Here is a 19229-nt window from a genome sequence, read left to right on the forward strand (position 1 = left end):
GAAATCATTTTATATTTTTCTTTTCAACACTATTCGTTTAACTTTGCCGAATGAATTTTGTTATAAATTTATACCTTATACGAACTTGCTATCATAAATAAAAAGTTTCTAAAATATGTGCTGAAAAATGCAAAGTTAAAAAAAAATCCGAAGATTGCGAAAACAGATTACTTTATTTCTTTCAGCGCTAGAAATATGAAATGTTTCTTTTCATTATGAGATTTTTAAGTCCATGCAATTGCCAGACCGTACGATTCGCAATAGGTTTGCTACTTTTGACAGATCTGTGGTATTAAAATGCGATTTTTCGAAATTTGTGCTACTCCATCATTTTCTGTATTACTTCGTGTGACTTTTAAACATTCGTTACTATATCGTAAAACGCTTATATGTTAAAATAATGTATATATTAAAATTATTCATGTTTGAAAGAATATTTAGGCTTAAATAGAAGTTAGCATCTGCTAATCTTGAGATCATACAGCAGGTGCAAACAGTTTTTAGCTTTTAGTCTCTGGGTATTTTCATGTGTTTGACTGATTGCTTTGTTTAAATATTTGGTGATCTGCAAGCAGGCATGGAGATTGTTTGTCGGATTACATCTGCTGTGTTAACTAAAGTGTGAATTATGAGTAATATGAAAACGTTTGATGGCACCTTTCAGAATGCTTGGCTTGAAATACCCATGTTTGAAATTTGGTTATAAAAAATTAAAACCGACAAGATTAAAACCTATTGCAAGCTATGTAAATGTGACTTAAGGGTACACAAAACTTATTTAATGAAGCATGCTACTTCTTTAAACATAGGCAAAAGTCTCAACAAACCCTACTTCAGAGAAGTATAAAAATTGCATTTCAAACAAATGAACAATATAAGTGAATTTCAATTGAAACTTTCTGCATTCATGCATCCATACGCCTATCAACCAATTAAATGAAATTTTCAAAAAGGAAATGTTTTCAGTTTTGTCATCTGAGACTTTATGTTTTGACAGAACAAAATGTAAAGTATTGATACAGGAAGTTTTAACTCAGTTGCTCAAAGACCAAGTCACTGAAATGAGTCTGTATATGTTTCATGTTGTAAGGATCTATGTTTGTGTGTACGTTATTTTAATGAAAAAGTAAATAAAATTGTGACACGGTTTTTAGGACTTGTTGAAGTAGTATAGACTAATGCTAATGCACTGTTTATGCAGGCAAGATATTTTTTATGGAGCATTGTTGTTAATTTAAGAAACTGCTTTGCTGGTGCTACTGATGGAACATCTAATCTATGCGGAATGAAGCACTCATTGTTTTTGCATTAATGGAGGAAGATGCCCTAATTTGTTATTAATGAAATTTTACTTCCATTCTCTGTACTTAGCTAGAACTCATGCATTCCATGCATGAATTTTAGCTAAGTATTCATATGCATTCCAAGCATTATCATCTAATATGGAATGCAGGATCAGAGTAACTTGTAATTGGTTTCATCGGTCTGCTCTAAGAAAGGAATCTTATTTCGTTTTATATAAGGAAATAAATCATAGAAAAGATCCACTCTGATTGATTCCTTTCTGTGCAACCACACGGCTAGCAAAGAGCAAGTGTGTCAAAACAGATCTTGATCGGCTGGACACTTTAGAACTTCATTTCCTGATTTCTTCATCAACATGTGATAAATATCTAACTAGAGAACTCGAAAAAATGTGAACAGATCCAACAAATTAGCCCAGTTCCTTTTTTCGAAGCCCAGTGTGAAATTATTTCACATGTGATAATGATGTGAAATTAGAACACATTGTAGCGTCCCTTTTTAGACTTTGAATGAACCAATTTACTTTACAAAGTTAACATGTTAATCACTGTAAATTCCCAAGTACACTCAGGATTTGTCTATTGTGACAACATTTCTCCATTTTTGTCCAGACAAATGTTTCGCATAAAGAATTCTTCAGGAATGAACATTATGTTCATCGTCTTTCTCCATTACATATCGCAGAACGCACTGAAGAATTCTTTCTTCTAATAGTGACCAAACAACTTCATAATTTTGATGCGAAACTGGGATTGACTATACGATTCAGAGTGCATCGCCTCTAAGTGCTGATAATAAATATTGAAGCTTTTGCCCTTTTGACAGATTATCGTTGTTATGTACAGCAGCCTTAAATAAATCATTAAATGGTATCCATTCATAAACATTACCAGTAAATGTAGGCAAGCTCATTTTGGAAGCTTTACATCTGGGGCTATTTTAGAACAATTATCAACACTTATTTTACCTTGTTCATTCTCAGTACTTTTCACAAAAAGTTTCACATTTAATTTATGTAAGAATGTTTTTAATCTTACTTCGATTATTTCCAGACTAATCTCCATCTCTTCCAAATCCGATTCTGCTTCTCTAATATTCACTTTTACAGGCAATTTGAAGTAATCCTTTTATAATTCAGCTATACATTTCTTCACGGTGCATATAGTTTTTAATTTTACTTCTAATTCGGTTATAATATCTTCTATTATCGGTTCAACCACCGATTCTACAAAGGTTTCCAAACGGGTGATTTTACCCTTTAGGGTAGCTTTTTCATGTTTTAACGAATTAATCTATTATTATGAACACAGGTTACACAACACAATCGCTTCCGAAGAAAAGCTCACTTTAGTTTTCACGAATTCACTATTTAAATGTCACTGATTCGTTTCTAATTCGGACTCGATGGCCTATGAAAATTCATATTATCAATCTTCAATAACTCGAAAATAACTTCATAAAATTAGGACTGTAGCTTTTATTTCACATCTCTGTAATTACTTTAACACTTTCGCCACAAAAGCGTGAACATCTCACTTCTCAAAAGCGAGAACACACTCTGGGTTTTTCTCTTTTTGCACAACACTGCCCTCTAGAGGCATTTTCTACATTTTGCAGTTCATATAACAGGGAGGTGAGACTGAACATGAGCTTTGTTCAAGAGTGGTTGTGGTAGTAGTACTTTGCAGTGGTGGTACTAAAGGTTTTCAATTTTTATTTAGATGGTACGCATTAGTCAAAAGGTTGAGAACCGCTGATCTAAGTCCTGAAGAGTCCGGATCTCGGACTTTGGTACTGTATACAAATTATATATATATATATATATATATATATATTATAAAAACAAAGTCAGAAGTAACTGAAGAGTAGGAGGAGGAATTTTGATGGCGTAGAAGTGTTGATCCATAATGACTAGGAAGTTGGAGGCGAAGGCAGATTAAATCTTCAGTTTTATTTTCAGCAACATGTTGCGACTACACACAGGTCGGCACATTAAATATGCCTGTTCCAAAAGACTTAGATTTTTGATAGATTTGCAGCAAAATAGAAGGAGCATACAGACTATAGTCGAGCTAAGACAAAGCGTAGAAACCAAGTGCGTAATGTTCAGGATGAAATCTTAAGTCAGACTGAGTTAGTTTTAGTTCTCAAGGCATTACGATTGGACAGTTAATATTGCTGTTAAAATTACTATTGGCTGTTTGAGTTTTAGTTTCATTTACATCATCAGAATTACGTAATAATCATATGACATAGATATTTCTCGAAATGACGCAGCGCAAATAGAGGTTGCTATTTTTAGAATAGACAAGGGAAATTAATTTACGCTGCTAATTTATTCTTTTACATATTCTTTATTTTTCTTACATGTTCTCCCCTACAAGAAGAAAAATTCGTAGCGACAGAGAAGCCTTTTTAAAGAGAAAGCGTTAAAACACTAGCAAATGGGGAAAAAAAAAAAAAAAAAAACATAAATCTTAAAATTTTGATCCTGTAAAAGTATAATTTATAAATACCAATTTTCTAAAATAAATTTTAATTTTTCGAGTCCTATTAAATTTTTCAGCATTTCAGTCCAAAAAGTCTTTTTTGTTTGAGAGTTCACATAATCATAATTCTTCAGGGAAGGTATTTGTTATCACAGAATATCACAAAATAAACTCTTACATAGTCATTACTTATAATTAAATGTAATGCACATAAATATTTATGATACTAATTTCCATATTCATAAATTATATTTTAACAACATAAATATTATAGGAGTAACAGTTTCAGAAATTATGGTTTCATCGTTATTATCTTTCATTTGCAATTCCTGATTTTACCAAACTGGAAGGCCTGGCAATACTTCTAAATAAACATATCCATCAATAGGGTCTCTTGAGCTAACCAGTGTGTTCTCTGCACTGGTGGCTTAGGGTGCCTAGGCAGTTACTTGAAAAGGCCGCCATTTCTTGCATAAGGTAACTGGCCTTTGAGAACTGCACTAATACATCCCATAATAAAAAAGTATAATAATAATAATATAAAAAAATTACGTTCAGTTATCAAATGAGAACCTTAAACATTATCTTATATGAAGATGGTAAAAGGAACAACTGTACAGAGGTAATAACAGCCCTATGTTTAGGAACCAGAACTCCCTCAACATACTCTATACTTAACATACAATCACCCATAAATTAACATGCATTTACCATAATTTCATATTACGTATCTGTGCTAATTTCACTTATTTTTTACATCTACTCCATTTTTAGCCGGTCCTGCACTCTACCTCTGCGCTATCGTTTCATCTATTATAAACAGGTTTTTATTCTTCACTTTGGAATAGCATCTGAGTGGTGCGGAAACCGACGATCAGTACAATGCCATCTATTTGTGACGTTGTCAAATGCTCATTATGAGTATTATTTAGTTTAACCTCGATAATAATGTAGTTTTTCGAAGTTTTAGATTTTTTCCCTTTGTATATGCCTAGTGATCTACCTTGATATAAAATTCCAAGTATTTAAGTTGTAACACTCTCACTAGTGTAAATCTCAGTTACTGTAGAAAGTGACGAATCTTAAGAACTAGTTAGCGAATAATCGCTTAAGTTCGTGTGACAAGAAACAAGATGGAAGGGTAACTAACCCTTTATTATTCCAATAAGATTTAACAAAACTCCGTCTTGGAGTGTATAATCAAAGCCGACACTTGGGCTTGAACTTAAGAGACTAAAAATTAAACTAAAACTAAGATTAACTAAAGAAATATAGCCGAAGCTATCAAGATTCTGGACTAGTTGGCCCCTTAACTCTATTTGACTACGAAGCTTATCAAGGGCCTGAGTACGGCCGAGCGTAATAAGAGCTTTGAGAGAGAGAGTGGCCAAAAGGTAGAGGCGCGTAAATCAGAAACTCTGTTTCTCTCTCGCTAAGACCAAAGAACTTCATGGTTAAATACCGCTCTTCCTCATTATGTATTCAGACGTGATTGTAAAACTACGTTCTGGCGGGAACTAGTAAGTTGAAGTCAAGAATTTGACAGGAAAGGAACTTTAACTTAAAATTTAACTGTTAATAAAATTAACATAATCCTTATAAAGTCATTTAGAAGTGGTCTAGTTTTTTGATCAATCAGTGAGTGATAAAAGTGACGCTTTTCAGGCCTTAATAATTCCATAAGTATAAGAGGTCGATTAATGAAAGTCTGGATTCTAGGTGTTCAAGGAAGCTCTATTATACATACAAAAAGCAAGTTGTGTAAATCTAATAGTTTTTGAGTAATGGGGGGGTCTAAAGTAGCTCGAAATGGTTCGTATGAGATACACATGGCCGCTGTCTAACTGTTTTCTTTTCCGTCTGTTCCGAACTTGGCTGACACATTGCCGTGCGTCTAAATAGTAATGAAAAGAAAAATATTGTAAAAGTGTATAAAATAGAGTTATGCATTTTAATACTAATAGCGATGAATTTATTACTCTACAAATTTTGTTTTTAAGACAGTTTTTCTTCCATTTCTGTTGTGATAATGAATTCATTTGTAGCCTGTGCGCCATATATTGGTTACTCAAACAGAAATAGGAATGAAACTCATTCCCCTGGTTATAATATTGCTAAGAACTAAGCAATTGAAATGACTTAAAAGTCAAAGCAACTTCAGGTTTCTAAATAAAAACACAAAGAAATTTAATAATGTCAGAATATAGCTTTTATTTATAATTACATGATACCAAGCAGAGCGGTTAGTCCACGAAGTCCACCAAAAAGAACAGAGAATTCACGCAGAAGAACTAACAATTAAAATACAGCAAAATCCAGTGAAAAAAATTAACTGCTAACCACTCAAAACTAGTATAAAACCGCTAACTATCCAAATGTGAGGAAACACTTAACAAGGGATATAAACAAATAAAAATAAAAATAAAAACCTAAATTAATTAATTGAATAAACGGATATTTAAACAATGAAAAATTAACAATATAGTTTTTTAAATTTTTGTGTAAACGAAAGATACTTAGTTGACTCGACTAAGAATCGAATTACAGTCTGTAACTTGCAGAAACATTGAAGACTGAATTACGCCAGAGGTTATGTGAAGATACTGAACTAGGACGTTCCCACAATCATGTGATCTCTGACTGCCGTCAGGGTGCTACGTTTTTCAACTTTTTAAATTCTTCTCCCGCTACTTAGTCGAAAAGGTTCTGGCAACACTAAGGCAATTAAGAAACAGCGTAACTTCAAATTTTTTCATTCTTTTTTACCTTTTGATTATTTTGAATAATAATTCGTCGTATTGGAAAATTCTAATTGCAAATAAAATTTTGGAAGAAAATATTAGCAATAAATAAATACTTAAAAAAATACTTTTCCTTTGTAAACATTAACAGCAAATTATTTAAAAAGAAAGAAGTAACTTAATATACATCGTACAGTGGGATGTCTCGTGTACCTCACGCAGATGCAATTTGAAAAATGTAAGCTAAATATCCTTTATGAAATACATACTCACCGAGGTAGGATATTAATTTGTTTTCATTATGAAGTATTATAAATATATAAACTATGTAATTAGTATAGATTTCATTTACGTCATTTTTCATTTACGTAAAAGCAACAAGCTTTCAAATAAAATTACCTGTGGTTGATTCCGATAGCCTTAGCAAAATGAAAGAAATTTTTAAAATTTAGAATAAATTATTTAAAAGATATTATACGCATAAGCAATTTTCTTATATTTTATGTTATTTCTGAAATGTAAGTAAAAAAAATTAACTAATCGTTTAATTCAATTGATCATTCCATTTTCCACAGGAAAACAAAAGAAAACAAAACAAACAGAGAACAAAAGAGTCTAAATAGAGTCTAAATCTGATAAAATCTAAAACCTAAAAATAACTCATTTAAATTTAAAATACTACATAATGCATCGTGACATTAATTTATTGGAACATAATTTGAAAAAAGCTTAGTTTTAAATCACGTGAATAAAATAAATGGAGGCTAATAAATTTGTGTTATTTAAATAAGACGTATTCATTCTTAATAATATCCAATTTATCTGAGAACAGTGGTATGAATCCTCTTTGGCTGGTTTCTTTCAGAGAGGAAGTGGTTGGATTATTGAAAAATAAGTGGGTGAAATACGAGCATTCATTTTGTTAACGTGTGTTGTACTTGTATAATTAGCCATGTTACACAGCACATCCTAGTGTACAATGAAAAGTTATGGCTTATTATCATGAAACTACAAAGTATCCATCTTAGCACAATTAATTACATAACTAGTAATTATGGCACTTATCAGTAATTCTTGATAGAAATATATTTCTATCAGTACCATTTGCTCAAACTGATAGCGTGAGAGAGACCAATGAAAATTTATAAATCCTCCAACAAAATTTACACTTTGAAAAATATAACTGAAATAGTTGTGGATACTAAAACAGTTGCTACTAGCCTTGAACTAAGCTGTGTTATACATAACGTTTTCATTTACATCACAGCAGAGACATGAAAAACATTACATTTCGAATGTACTAACAAGAACGAGTTTCATTAATGTCTGTAAAGTTTGATATTAATCAACAAACCGCATGTAAAAATTGAAATAGGACACGTACTTTTCGCTATTTATTAGGATTATTTGTTAAAGCAATGGGCAACTATTTTTATAGCTAAAATTCGCGTACTCGAGAAAACACTTTCTAACATTGGAAGCATTGAACTTAGCGGCGATACTTGTTATTTTTTCACTTATCTCATTTATATGACGATCAGAACAAGGCCACGAAATTTATCGTCGTAAGGAGGGCTCACTGCGTCTCTCGTGGGCCTTGAACGTTATTATGGATCTTGTGCCCGTTATAAATAACTGAATGACTTTGTCCATATATGCCTCAATTTGAAGAAGAATCCAAGGATTTGGATCTCCCAAATGGAGAAATTATAACTCCCTTGTTTTCAAACCTCTTTCTCTACTATTCAACGTCTCCAAAAGACTTTTAATATTAAGTACAAAGGCACTATACACTTACAAGCTTTCAAATCTTCTGCATTATTCGAACGCGAGCCAGGCGAGCGGAAGTTAGCAACGTTAACCCGATACCGACCAGCACTGCGCAACGATCCTTTGAACTCAGAAGAAACCACAGGATATAATATAATTCTTAAAGCTTTACTTTTTTTAACTTCTTCCCGTATTCCTTCTTTGCCAGTCTTTAAATAATGAATGTAACAAACACGTGATAAGAGATTTTATCAGAAAAGCTTCGATATTGATTGAATCAAAATTTGAGATCCTAGTGTAATTGTTTGCTTCTGCTAAGTTCTTGCGATAAATGTTCTTGAAGAGAAGTACAGTAAAAAGCTGTATGTCTTTACGTTTTAGATCACAGATTTCCTTGATGTACATTTAAGTTTATGCATATTCTTACAAACTTTATGTGTTGCAAAAAGTCGATTTGTGGCTGGTAAATTCAGATTGAATATTCGAATTCAAGCATAGAAATATCGGCAATTTCACATACTTCGATTCGTATAATTAACAAAGAGTAATTTGCTTTTTCTAAGAGTTTTTTTACATTAAATGGATATGAAATAAAATCTAATTACAAGCATTTATATATATTTCATTCAACATGAAAAAAATAAGATCTATGGAATTTGGAACTCACTTTTTGCCATCTCTTTAATTTGCCTCAACCCTTGTACTCTTCTTTCGGGAGTATCATGCAATTCTACCTCAGCTTTCCTTTGAAAAAATTCCGGAAGGTATCCAACTTCCAAAGGCAGAATTTCTACTCCTATTCGAGCTGTGGATGGGTCCCGGATAAACATATTGTATCCAATATTTTCTATTGCGAAAAACTGAAGTCTTTGGATTCAGAAAACTACACTGAAAATAGTGGTGGAAATTTAAGTCCTAGAAGTAAAACATATGTAATATATGAAATAAAATTACATTCCTTTCTTCAAATAAATGCTTACGTACATATGCAAAATAAGAATATTTTGATTTAAATAAGGAGCCAATCATGCAAAAGAAATAATATTATAATGTAATAAAAATAACGTTTTAAAAACCATGCATAAGAAAAATAAATTTTATAAAGCAACAACGATAACATGTTGGTTAAGGTACCGCCATATGTAAATGCGAAAAGTAAATTAAAAGCAAAGCCTAAGTTAGAGTAGTTAGTTGATTGTTCTGTCACGTTTACCCGGAAAGAAATATATCCTATAGAGTTAACGTTTAATAAAGTCTAGACATATTTATCTTTCCTGCTTGTCTAATAGATTCGTAAAATGGTTTCTCTTGAAATATCTCAGGGAAAATATAAAATAATGCTTTTCATAAATCACTTTTATTATCAAGGAAACAAACATTTATTCGATTTTGAGAAAGAATGTCAATCTTTAAATCTTTCATGAATATACAAGCACAGTTGCTTTCAAATTCTTTTGAAAATTTTTGTACACAAGTACTTGAAACAAATAAAAATCACGAAAAGATTTAAATTATGACGAAAATTTCGTTGAATGAGTTGTCATAAATTTATTATTCTTATCCCAAACAGTCTTTTGTTGAATCATACCATTACAGAAGTAAATTGAATGCACGAAAGATGAAGGAAAACGCAATTAATGCCATTAATAATGTTTTTTATTTCTTATTGCCTGTATTCTTGTATGCAAATATATATATATATATATAATGTTGTATGAACTTAAATCCATTTAGTGCGAATACAAGTTATTATTACTTGCGCAATTGCTGCAAAGTTAGTTAATAATAATTTATTTCCTAAACAGTATTGATTAATTATTCATTAATTGATTACTTCAAAACATCTTTCAAAATATAACTTACCAGTATGGATGCACACTTTTAAAATAATTCTACTTTAATTAAACTTAGGAGATAATATAATCAATTAATCAATACTGTTTAGGAAATAAATTATTATATATATATATATATATATATATGCGCTTCTTAACATGAATTTTTTTTAAAGTTGCGTCAGTGATTGCCCTAAGCAAAAATTACCAGTTGTTTAGAAAAACAATTTTATCGCGCACTTTTTAATCAGTAATAAAAATAATTGTGTTTTACTTGTTCCTATTAAATTCAACGATATTTAGATTTATATAAATTATACAAACATTCTAATGTGATTTATACATCATACATTTCTACCATAAGCTATCTTTACGGAACGTGATTTTGCCGTTCAAGAAATAAGAAGTAAGCCCGCGTTGGTAACGTGTTTACCATATTACTTACTTTGGCATTGTTTCGATGAAACTATCCAGAAATACATTCAAAAATGTACATATTCATGTGCAAACTTACTAATGATGATTATCAGGCATATGTTTTTACACAGCAGGAACAGATCATGATGTATATCTTTAAAGATTACATTTCATAAAGTAATAAGGAAGTGCGTTGCTTATATGTGTGCACAAAGGTTTAATAAAATACTTAAAAATTAAAAAGGCTAATTCTGCGCATTCCAAAGTAGCAGAAGAAAAGTTGGAGGAATATTAACATATAACGCATCGAATTAACAGTTCGTATAGAATAGGTTTTTGCAAAAGAGAATGAATTTAAAACATTTTTCTGGAAATTGTTGAAACATTTTAGCTTCCAATTTTCACTTCCTTCTATCTAATTATTTTGAGCGCTTTATTACATATAATAAATATTTAACACAATATGGTTGTGTTGTTATACATATTAAACACGAAAACAACTTGATAATTATGCAAAATCTAGATCACAAATTTATAATTTTAACTTTGGGTCTGAAATAAAATGTTCTTCCGTTTACAAGTTTTACACTGGTAATAATAAAGTAACTATCATTTGAATCACATGTGGCAATATATTTACTATTTATTACATAAATATATATTATATTTATATTTATTAGACTTCTACGTTTATAAATTATACTTAAATCCACCGAAATCTAATAAGATTCCGTTGTTATAAGACATGAAGAATTACTATTCATAATTTAATTCTTATTCTTTCAATATTTTTCTTCATTTATTATATTTATTAACAATTTAGTTACTCTCCTTGTTTTGTACACCGACCGATTTAAACCTGCAAATACAAATTTACCTGGTTTTACGCTTCGAAAGAAGTTTTCTGGATAAAAACAAATTTTATATTCATAACAGTACGAATTCATTAAAAAGTGCAATTACCTTTTCAGAATTCTTTTCTTCAACTATCTCAATATTAGCAGCAATAATGAAATAAAATTATTCCAGAACGGAGTTAGCAAGCAAGAATCATTCTATACATCGTCTCTTGATTCCAAATTTGTTTTGAAATACGAAGCCTTGAAATCATATCAATATTTTCTTCAATGCAATTTCACCCTCCCTTTTTTTATGACGAAATCGATTGAATAAACATCGATTGACATATTGCCAACTGTGATAACGATTGTTGTTCATAGCATCAAAACGTTCGATGTTATCAATTTCGATGTTATTTATACTTATAATTCATACGTTAGTTTTTAATATTATATATTTTTTATTCTTTGTTCTTCTATAGCCAATTTATTTATATTTTGTTTTCCCCTTTAACTGGTTACGGCAAAACCCAAGGGAGGACCACCTGTCTTAGAGAAGGGATGTCTTCGAGGAGGAATTTTTGAAAAGAAATGATTCATATTTATATTCAGGGACTAAGGCATATGCGGTACATGCAGCGAATGTCTGTGAATTTTAAACTGCGAAAAAAGAATTATTAATTTTTAACAGTATAGTAAATTCCTTATTTAAATATACATCTTTGAATTCTGGAGAAGAAATGGACAGAAATCGCTTGATCCGATATGGGTCTCTTCCTGGTGTTAAAAAAGAGTCAAGATACTGGGAGGCAAGAACGCTCTTTAGGCAATGACTTCGATGTTTTTATTCTTTGTTCTATTGTTTGTAACCTCTGTTTATAACATTTTAGATCTTTGTAACTTTTTGCTTAGCCATTGGAAATAATATATATATATATAGCTTTGCATTGAATCATTAATTTAATTTAGAATTATTAATTTTTAAAACATAACGAGTTGCATGCTATTGTTCTGATTCTCCCTCTGCGTGGTGTCCAAATACCTGCATCAATAACAAAATAATTTATCTTATGCAGGAAAGTCTTTAAAAAAAAAAAAAAAAACTTTTCCTTCCTTCCCTGACGTAGCGTGAAAGAGTAAGCAGATTTTTTTCCTATCTACATGCTGTTAATCTATTACACGTGGCTTAGAAGCACTGAATTGTGGGTGCAATTTTTGATTACGTTTTAGGGCATTATTATGCAGAAGCTAGTTTTCTGCTTCGAAGTTAGCGTTTATATTTAGTTTAAAATTGGCTTATTCTTATTTCTATTTTTTCTTTCAAATTTTTGTATGATAATGTACTAAATTTAAAATATTAAGTGAAGCATCCTTTTTAGAAATTCTGAACATTAGAGAAATTACAGATGGGATTTTAAAAGGATTATTTCAACCGATATTTAGATTTTTATTCTCTTCTGAAAAAATAAAAATTGCAAAAGGATCAACTTTAAAGTGCATATATAATATACACGAAAGTAAAAATACAAGAAATACTCAAACTATGTATTGCATGAAAACTATCTACTAATAATTTATGATTTCGAAAACGCGTTTGTGTTGCTATGGTTAAATATAAGTTAAAAAATTTAACGATTTCACTGTATTATCAGTATCTATTTTAAGACATGAAAAATATCGTTGTAATCAAAGCCGAGTTCAGTCCATGTGTGGCTCTCATATTTCGTAATGTTTTTAGTGAAATTGTAATTTACACTGAAACTTTAAATAGAACTAATTTCGTTGCATAACTAGCACATCTGACTTGCAATGTTAATAGAAAATATTATTAACTGAATAAACTAATACCACATTTTATCTAGCAGTTATAAAATTGACTTTGGTACAGAATATATAATGACTACTCCATTTTTATGGGAAGAGCAAATTGCATGGAAAACCTTCAGCAGCTTAGAAAGAAAATCCTCCTTGATAAAATGAAAACCCATCATAAAGAGGAATTATTGGCTATATTTGTTTGGTAAAACATCTTGAAGAAGGTGGATGGAATTTCGGATTAGAAGCAAATCGTATAAAAATGCGCTTATATCTCAGTGCGAAGAATACTAATAGAAATATTCACTTTTGTTTTATTTTCTCCCTAGAGCGTGAAGTGGTTAGCGAGAGCAGGCTACTAATCTGAATCGCAGGGTGAGGGTTCGAAATTTGTGTAAGCATTAGTTATTTATGAGTCTTTTGAGTCTTGTCTCGAGATCACTATCAGATAGCCCTAGTGGGGCAACCCTTATAACATTCTCGGTGATAAGACTGCTAAATGACTGATCGGTTCTGCGTTTCTCGATAAATGCGCGAGAAGTTAGCATCCGGCTATTTGATAAAAAGAAGGGGAAAAAAAAGAAAACTTATCTTCTATCCTCTGTAAAATGTATTCTCATTATTAACAGGAAGGCTATTATTATGACTTGCTATTATGAACTTGAACACCATTCGTTCAGTTATTTAATATAATAGTTTCGACTTTATATTTTAGCTTATTAATAATTTACTCATTTTCGTTTAATTTTTGTGATATTTAATTAATTATTTATTTACTGTCAACTTTATTTATTAATACTTTTATCCCTTCATATTTTATTTATTATTTATTAATTTAATTTTGTTTCCGACAACATTCTATAGAGTTTTAGCACTTCTAACTTTAGAAATGAAGCTTTGACATTAATATTAGAACACATTTAGAGCTTAAAGAACAGATAATAAGCAAATCAAAATATTGATAAATTATATGCATTCACAAAGGAAAAGCTGCCTTTGGAATTGATCAGCATTCTGGTTCCACAAATGGATAAAATTACATATGACTGGTAAATTTAAGTAAGAGTAGAAAATGTAGGCAAAGTTTTTAAGAATGGCTATTTCTTATTACTCGAAATTATTTTTAAAATTACGTTTAAGAACTATATGAGTACTATATAAATGAAATAGCGATTTCTCAGTTTATTTAAATAAAACAAAATAACCGCCTCAAACAGAATGTGTATAAAAAGGGTGAAAACAATTATCTGTGTAACGAATCTGTAATACGTCCAAGAAAATTTGCAAAACGCTTACGAGCTCTCTGAAAGCAGAGACATTCCATCTTCTAATTCGAGTTTCCTGAAATTGAATTATGATCTTTTATATGATGAATATGAGCATTTCATTACTTTACGTGTTATGTTAAATTTAACAGTATATTAATACGCATAGCCAACTTTCGAAAGCACGTAATTCTAACTTTCATTAATATAGTTAATTATAATTATTTATTAATTAATATAATATTCATTAATGTAGTTTTTTTTTTCAATTTGGCGTCTAGCATTATGCCATTTTATAAGTATTTATGAATAAGATTCATTAATATAGTTTTTTTCGATTTGGCATCCAACATCATGCCTTTTATAAAAATAAAGAATACGCCTTTATTTTATATTACATATAAGACAAACTACGAAAACACCCACATAATCTGCAGTTTGGGAGAACTCGAAAGCTTGTAATGTAAGTTATTTTCTCCCTCTTTCCAGCATGCCTTCGTGGCGTAACGGTTAGCACACTCGGCGCGTATTCGAGAGGTCCAGGTTCAAGTCTTGGCGAGGGCATTGCTCATTTTTAGTGTTTTCTACTTAAAAAATCTTAATGACTCTACCAACGAGTACTACCAATGATTAGCAGTCTTATTTATTCAGTCACTGATGAACCTCATATCTTAAAATACTGGGACCTTAAAATATTGGAAAAAGATGTTAAGCAATAGTAAAAAAAATCCTTTGAACATGACCTGAGAAAAATGGAAGCAAGACTGAAGATAATTTTTGAATGTATATTAAGAACAACAGAAGAAACAAACCATTGTTAAATATCACTCATTCTATATGCTATTTCGAAATAAATATTTCTTATGCTTCAGTGTATTAGAAAAAAAGCTTCATTATATAGCTTACAGTTAAAATTAAAAAAAAAAAAAAAAAAAAAAAAAAAAATAATTTAAGCTAAGTATTTGCTGTAGGCTTCCTAACCATAGATTAAGTTCCTCAAAGATATGTACGTGAAAGCTTGTACCTGAGATAAGTTGCTGAAAGTGGCAATGCAAAATGATATGAGGAATAATAATATGAAATATATGAAATAATATTATGATATTATTTCATCATAAATTGCGTTTATTTCACTGGAGTGTTTGTGTCTGCGTGTTTGTAATAAGTATTCCCCTTCAGTGTCAATGGCTTCTATTTATCAATATATAAAATCCAAGGGAGTTCAAAATGATGAACACGTTTTTCGATGTGTTTAATAAATATTATTATTAATAATAAAAAGGATACGCTTGTATAAAAAATTATAGATAAACAAAAAATAAAATATTTACTAAATAAAAATGATGTTAAAGAATTAAGTTTTCGAGAGGAAAATAAAAAAAAAAAAAAAAAAAAAAAAAAAATTAAAAAATACATTAAAAGAAATTTCTAAATTCAGAGCCATGAATAATATATGCTACGAGCTACTTGAAGTATAACATTAGGATCAAAACATTTTTCCAGATCTTGTTATGAATAGCAAATAGCTATGGAAAATTAAAAACGAGTGAATATAGTGAAAATATTATAAATTGCAATAGCCACTGTGTGAAGGAAATAAAAATAAAATTTCTCTTTCTACATATTGAGTTTCAATCGATCTGTTTTAATCTGTAAAATTAAAAGTTAATGAACACATAAATTTAAATAATTGCATGGGATATAAAATACATGAAGCCATAAGATGAGAAGTCTGGAGGTTGATATGAAGCAGAAAGTAAAGAACGTTGAAAAATGGGAGGAGAATATAAAGTGATATTTAGGGAAAAAATACAGAAATCTAGAGTTTTATATTTCTAAAAGTGCAGGGTAGTTTTAGAAAATTCTAAAAAAATTTGTTTAAAAATTCAGAAATTTAGAAAATAGAGTGAAAAATCCGAAAATATGAGAAACATCTGTTATAACAAGTCATGAAAATCCGATCTTTACAAAAGAATGAATGAATGATGTATAATGGAAATTATTCCTTTTTCCCGCTTAAGAGAAAACAGGCAAGGATAAATTAAAACAAAGAACTAGAGAACAGAGGTAATAAACTTGTGAATTAACGGATTTTCGGGGAATAAACGCTTTTAATTAGATCTCAGAAGAAATATAAATAACTATACCTTATCATTAATAAAAATTAAAAAGGCATTTCATTCAGTTTTGATTTAAAATTTACTTACTTATATACTTAGACTAAAATCTCGAAGCAAATGCCTTTTTATTAGCTTATTAGCTAAAGGTCTAGAAAATTCACCAAAGAAAATCAAAAGCGTGGTGCACAAGAAACCAGTTACTAGATTAAATGAGCAACTATAAACTGTAAATATACACTTGTTAAAATATTATGGAAGAGTGAACATACCCAAGGACATCATCCATGTTGCTGCTCATCAAACGGGCTTAAGTAGTTAGCTACACAGTTATATAAAAATATATAGAGGTAACTCGGAAGAAATGCGGAAGAGTCCAGTTTGATCGCTTTAATGTTTTTCAAAATCCTTGAAAAACTATTTATCCAAATTTTTATTTCAACAAAGCATTTATTCAAACTAGTAAGATCAAAAGTATCATGAAGAAGCAAATGCGTCAGATAGGAAATTAAGCAATGGACTATTGGTTACAAAACTTATGAAAGTGACATTAAATAAAGATTTTTACATATAATGAAGCAAAATACTAGAAACAACAAAAATACAAAATGACATCTATTTTGTAAAATAAATAAATAAAAATGCAAATTGAAGTATAGAATATAATACAGAATAAGCAAAGAAGCACCCAAGACTAAATCAGTATATATAATTGGTATTTTAAAAAGATCATCAGCCAAATATTACTTGAAAAGTTAGTTATAGACAAATAGAGATAATATACGATATTAAATTTTTCATTGAAATTATCTTTGATAAGCACGCCAGTGAGTATTTTTTTTCTACTCAAGGTCTTTTAGGCAAAACCCATTTCTACATATAACGAAAATGAAGGAAAGTTGTCAAAATATTAAAATCAATTTCACGCCGATTTGAGGATGCTGAAAAAGTTACATAAAATGTTTTTGAAATTTAGCATTTCTATGATTCTAATCTAATTTTTATAATGCAAATAGGAAGCACCCTTCTCCTTAATTCTCACTAAGACACATTCCTTTAAGACCGGCATACAAATTTATGCTCCGTAAATTCTTAGTAAAAAGCAATCATGCGAATAAAATTAAAATAATTTGAGAGCGGATTTTTGTAATCCATTTCTTAAATCAGAATCCTGGTCTGCGAGCGACTGTCAAAATATGTTTAAGCTAGCAACACTTTTTAGGTACTTGTATATGTGTCCAAAATTAGTAAACCTTAAAAAAAACCTGTACTTGAATCAATTTGCTGTGTATATAATGCAGTATAAAAATTAAAATACCAGTTTCGAGACGATTTAATTTAGTGTTTTCGTATAAGGACTGCAAAATAAGCTAAAAGTATAAAACCATGTTTATTTTTGGTGTTCAAACGGTGTCTGTGGTTTTATTAAAATATATTAAATATTTTAAACTTTTCTGAATTAATATTTAGATTTACTGATTTTCTGGACTACATCAGGGATGACGTGCAGAGACAAATAACTTAAGAAGGGGGAAAAATTTCGAAAAAAAAAAGAAATTATGTTTCACAATATTAGATAAAAAGCATCAAAATAATTATAAATCTACGTTGAATATCAATAAATAAGCAGAAGGATCATTCATTCCGTGACGAAGCATTTTGCGTCGTTATACAAAGCGTAGTGTTATTCTACTGCTAAACACAGCACAAGAAATAAGAATATTTTTTAGCAATTTCCTAAACTTCGTTGCACATTTAATAATTAGAAGATAATTACCTATTTAAGAGATAGAGGATTAAGGTAAAAAAAAAGAGCGGCTTAAAAAGATGGCAGTCTAAATATACCCTACGTATTCCGATAGGAGCTTATGTAAAAATGCTCATTATATACTCTAAGACAGCGGTTCTCAACCTTTTGACTAACACGTACAATCTAAATAAAAAATTGAAAATCTTTAGTACCACCACTACAAAGAACTACTACCACCCCCACTCTTGAACAAAGCTCAGATTACATAAATTTACGAGTTTTAGAGAAAAAGCTCAATCAGGATGTTGGGGTCTTAATTTTTGAATTTGAGAGTTAAAAATACGTTGCTTCTTTACGTACCACCTATTTTTCTTTTATTACGTACCACCAGTTATAAACCCCTGCTTAAGATATTCAGGCATAAATCTTCCATAATATATGATTTGCAAAAGGAAGATCATAAATCCTTAATGCTTACTTTGTAACGCATATAAATAAATTAATGTAGTATTAAAAGCTCATTCATTTTTGCGCAGTGTTGAGCTGAAGCAATGAGTAAAACAATGAGGTATCAACAACTGGGGGGGGTGGAGCTGTAAAACTTAGTATAGCATATAATATTTATAATTGACATTTACTATATCCTGCAATTTCAAAGTGATAATAGGTCGAATTTAACTAAGGAAATTAAATATTTTTAATATCAAGCCACACAAGCATTTATTTAAAACAAACATCTGTGTCTTGCTAATGTAATAAACCGAAATAATTACGCTTTGATATGCGCCAAGAAATCTTTGCATATTTTAGCGTTTTCTCGTCAAAGATAAAAAATTAACTGTTAAACAGTTTAAAGTGTTTTTCTGATAGTCTTCCTATCCTCATC

The 19229-nt window shown here is 30.1% G+C and overlaps 1 protein-coding gene across 6 annotated transcripts in view; it reads right to left on the reverse strand.

The window, feature by feature from the left end:
• Window positions 1-19229, reverse strand: part of LOC118199239 (alpha-tocopherol transfer protein-like) — a 61569-nt gene that overhangs the window by 22256 nt on the left and 20084 nt on the right. For 2 of the 6 annotated variants that reach the window (XM_085823600.1, XM_085823598.1), the window contains one exon: window positions 8973-9193. In XM_085823600.1, the coding sequence (XP_085679726.1) occupies window positions 8973-9135 (163 nt within the window). In that variant the 5' untranslated portion in view covers window positions 9136-9193. Of the gene's footprint in view, window positions 1-8972; window positions 9221-11520; window positions 11675-19229 lie in introns of those variants that run through there. The other 4 variants (XM_085823596.1, XM_085823597.1, XM_085823595.1 and 1 more) reach the window with 3 other exon arrangements.

Source organism: Stegodyphus dumicola, chromosome 9, assembly GCF_044657685.1.
Source record: "Stegodyphus dumicola isolate Sdum_Otavi_A_Nest chromosome 9, ASM4465768v1".
Lineage (NCBI taxonomy): Eukaryota > Metazoa > Arthropoda > Arachnida > Araneae > Eresidae > Stegodyphus > Stegodyphus dumicola.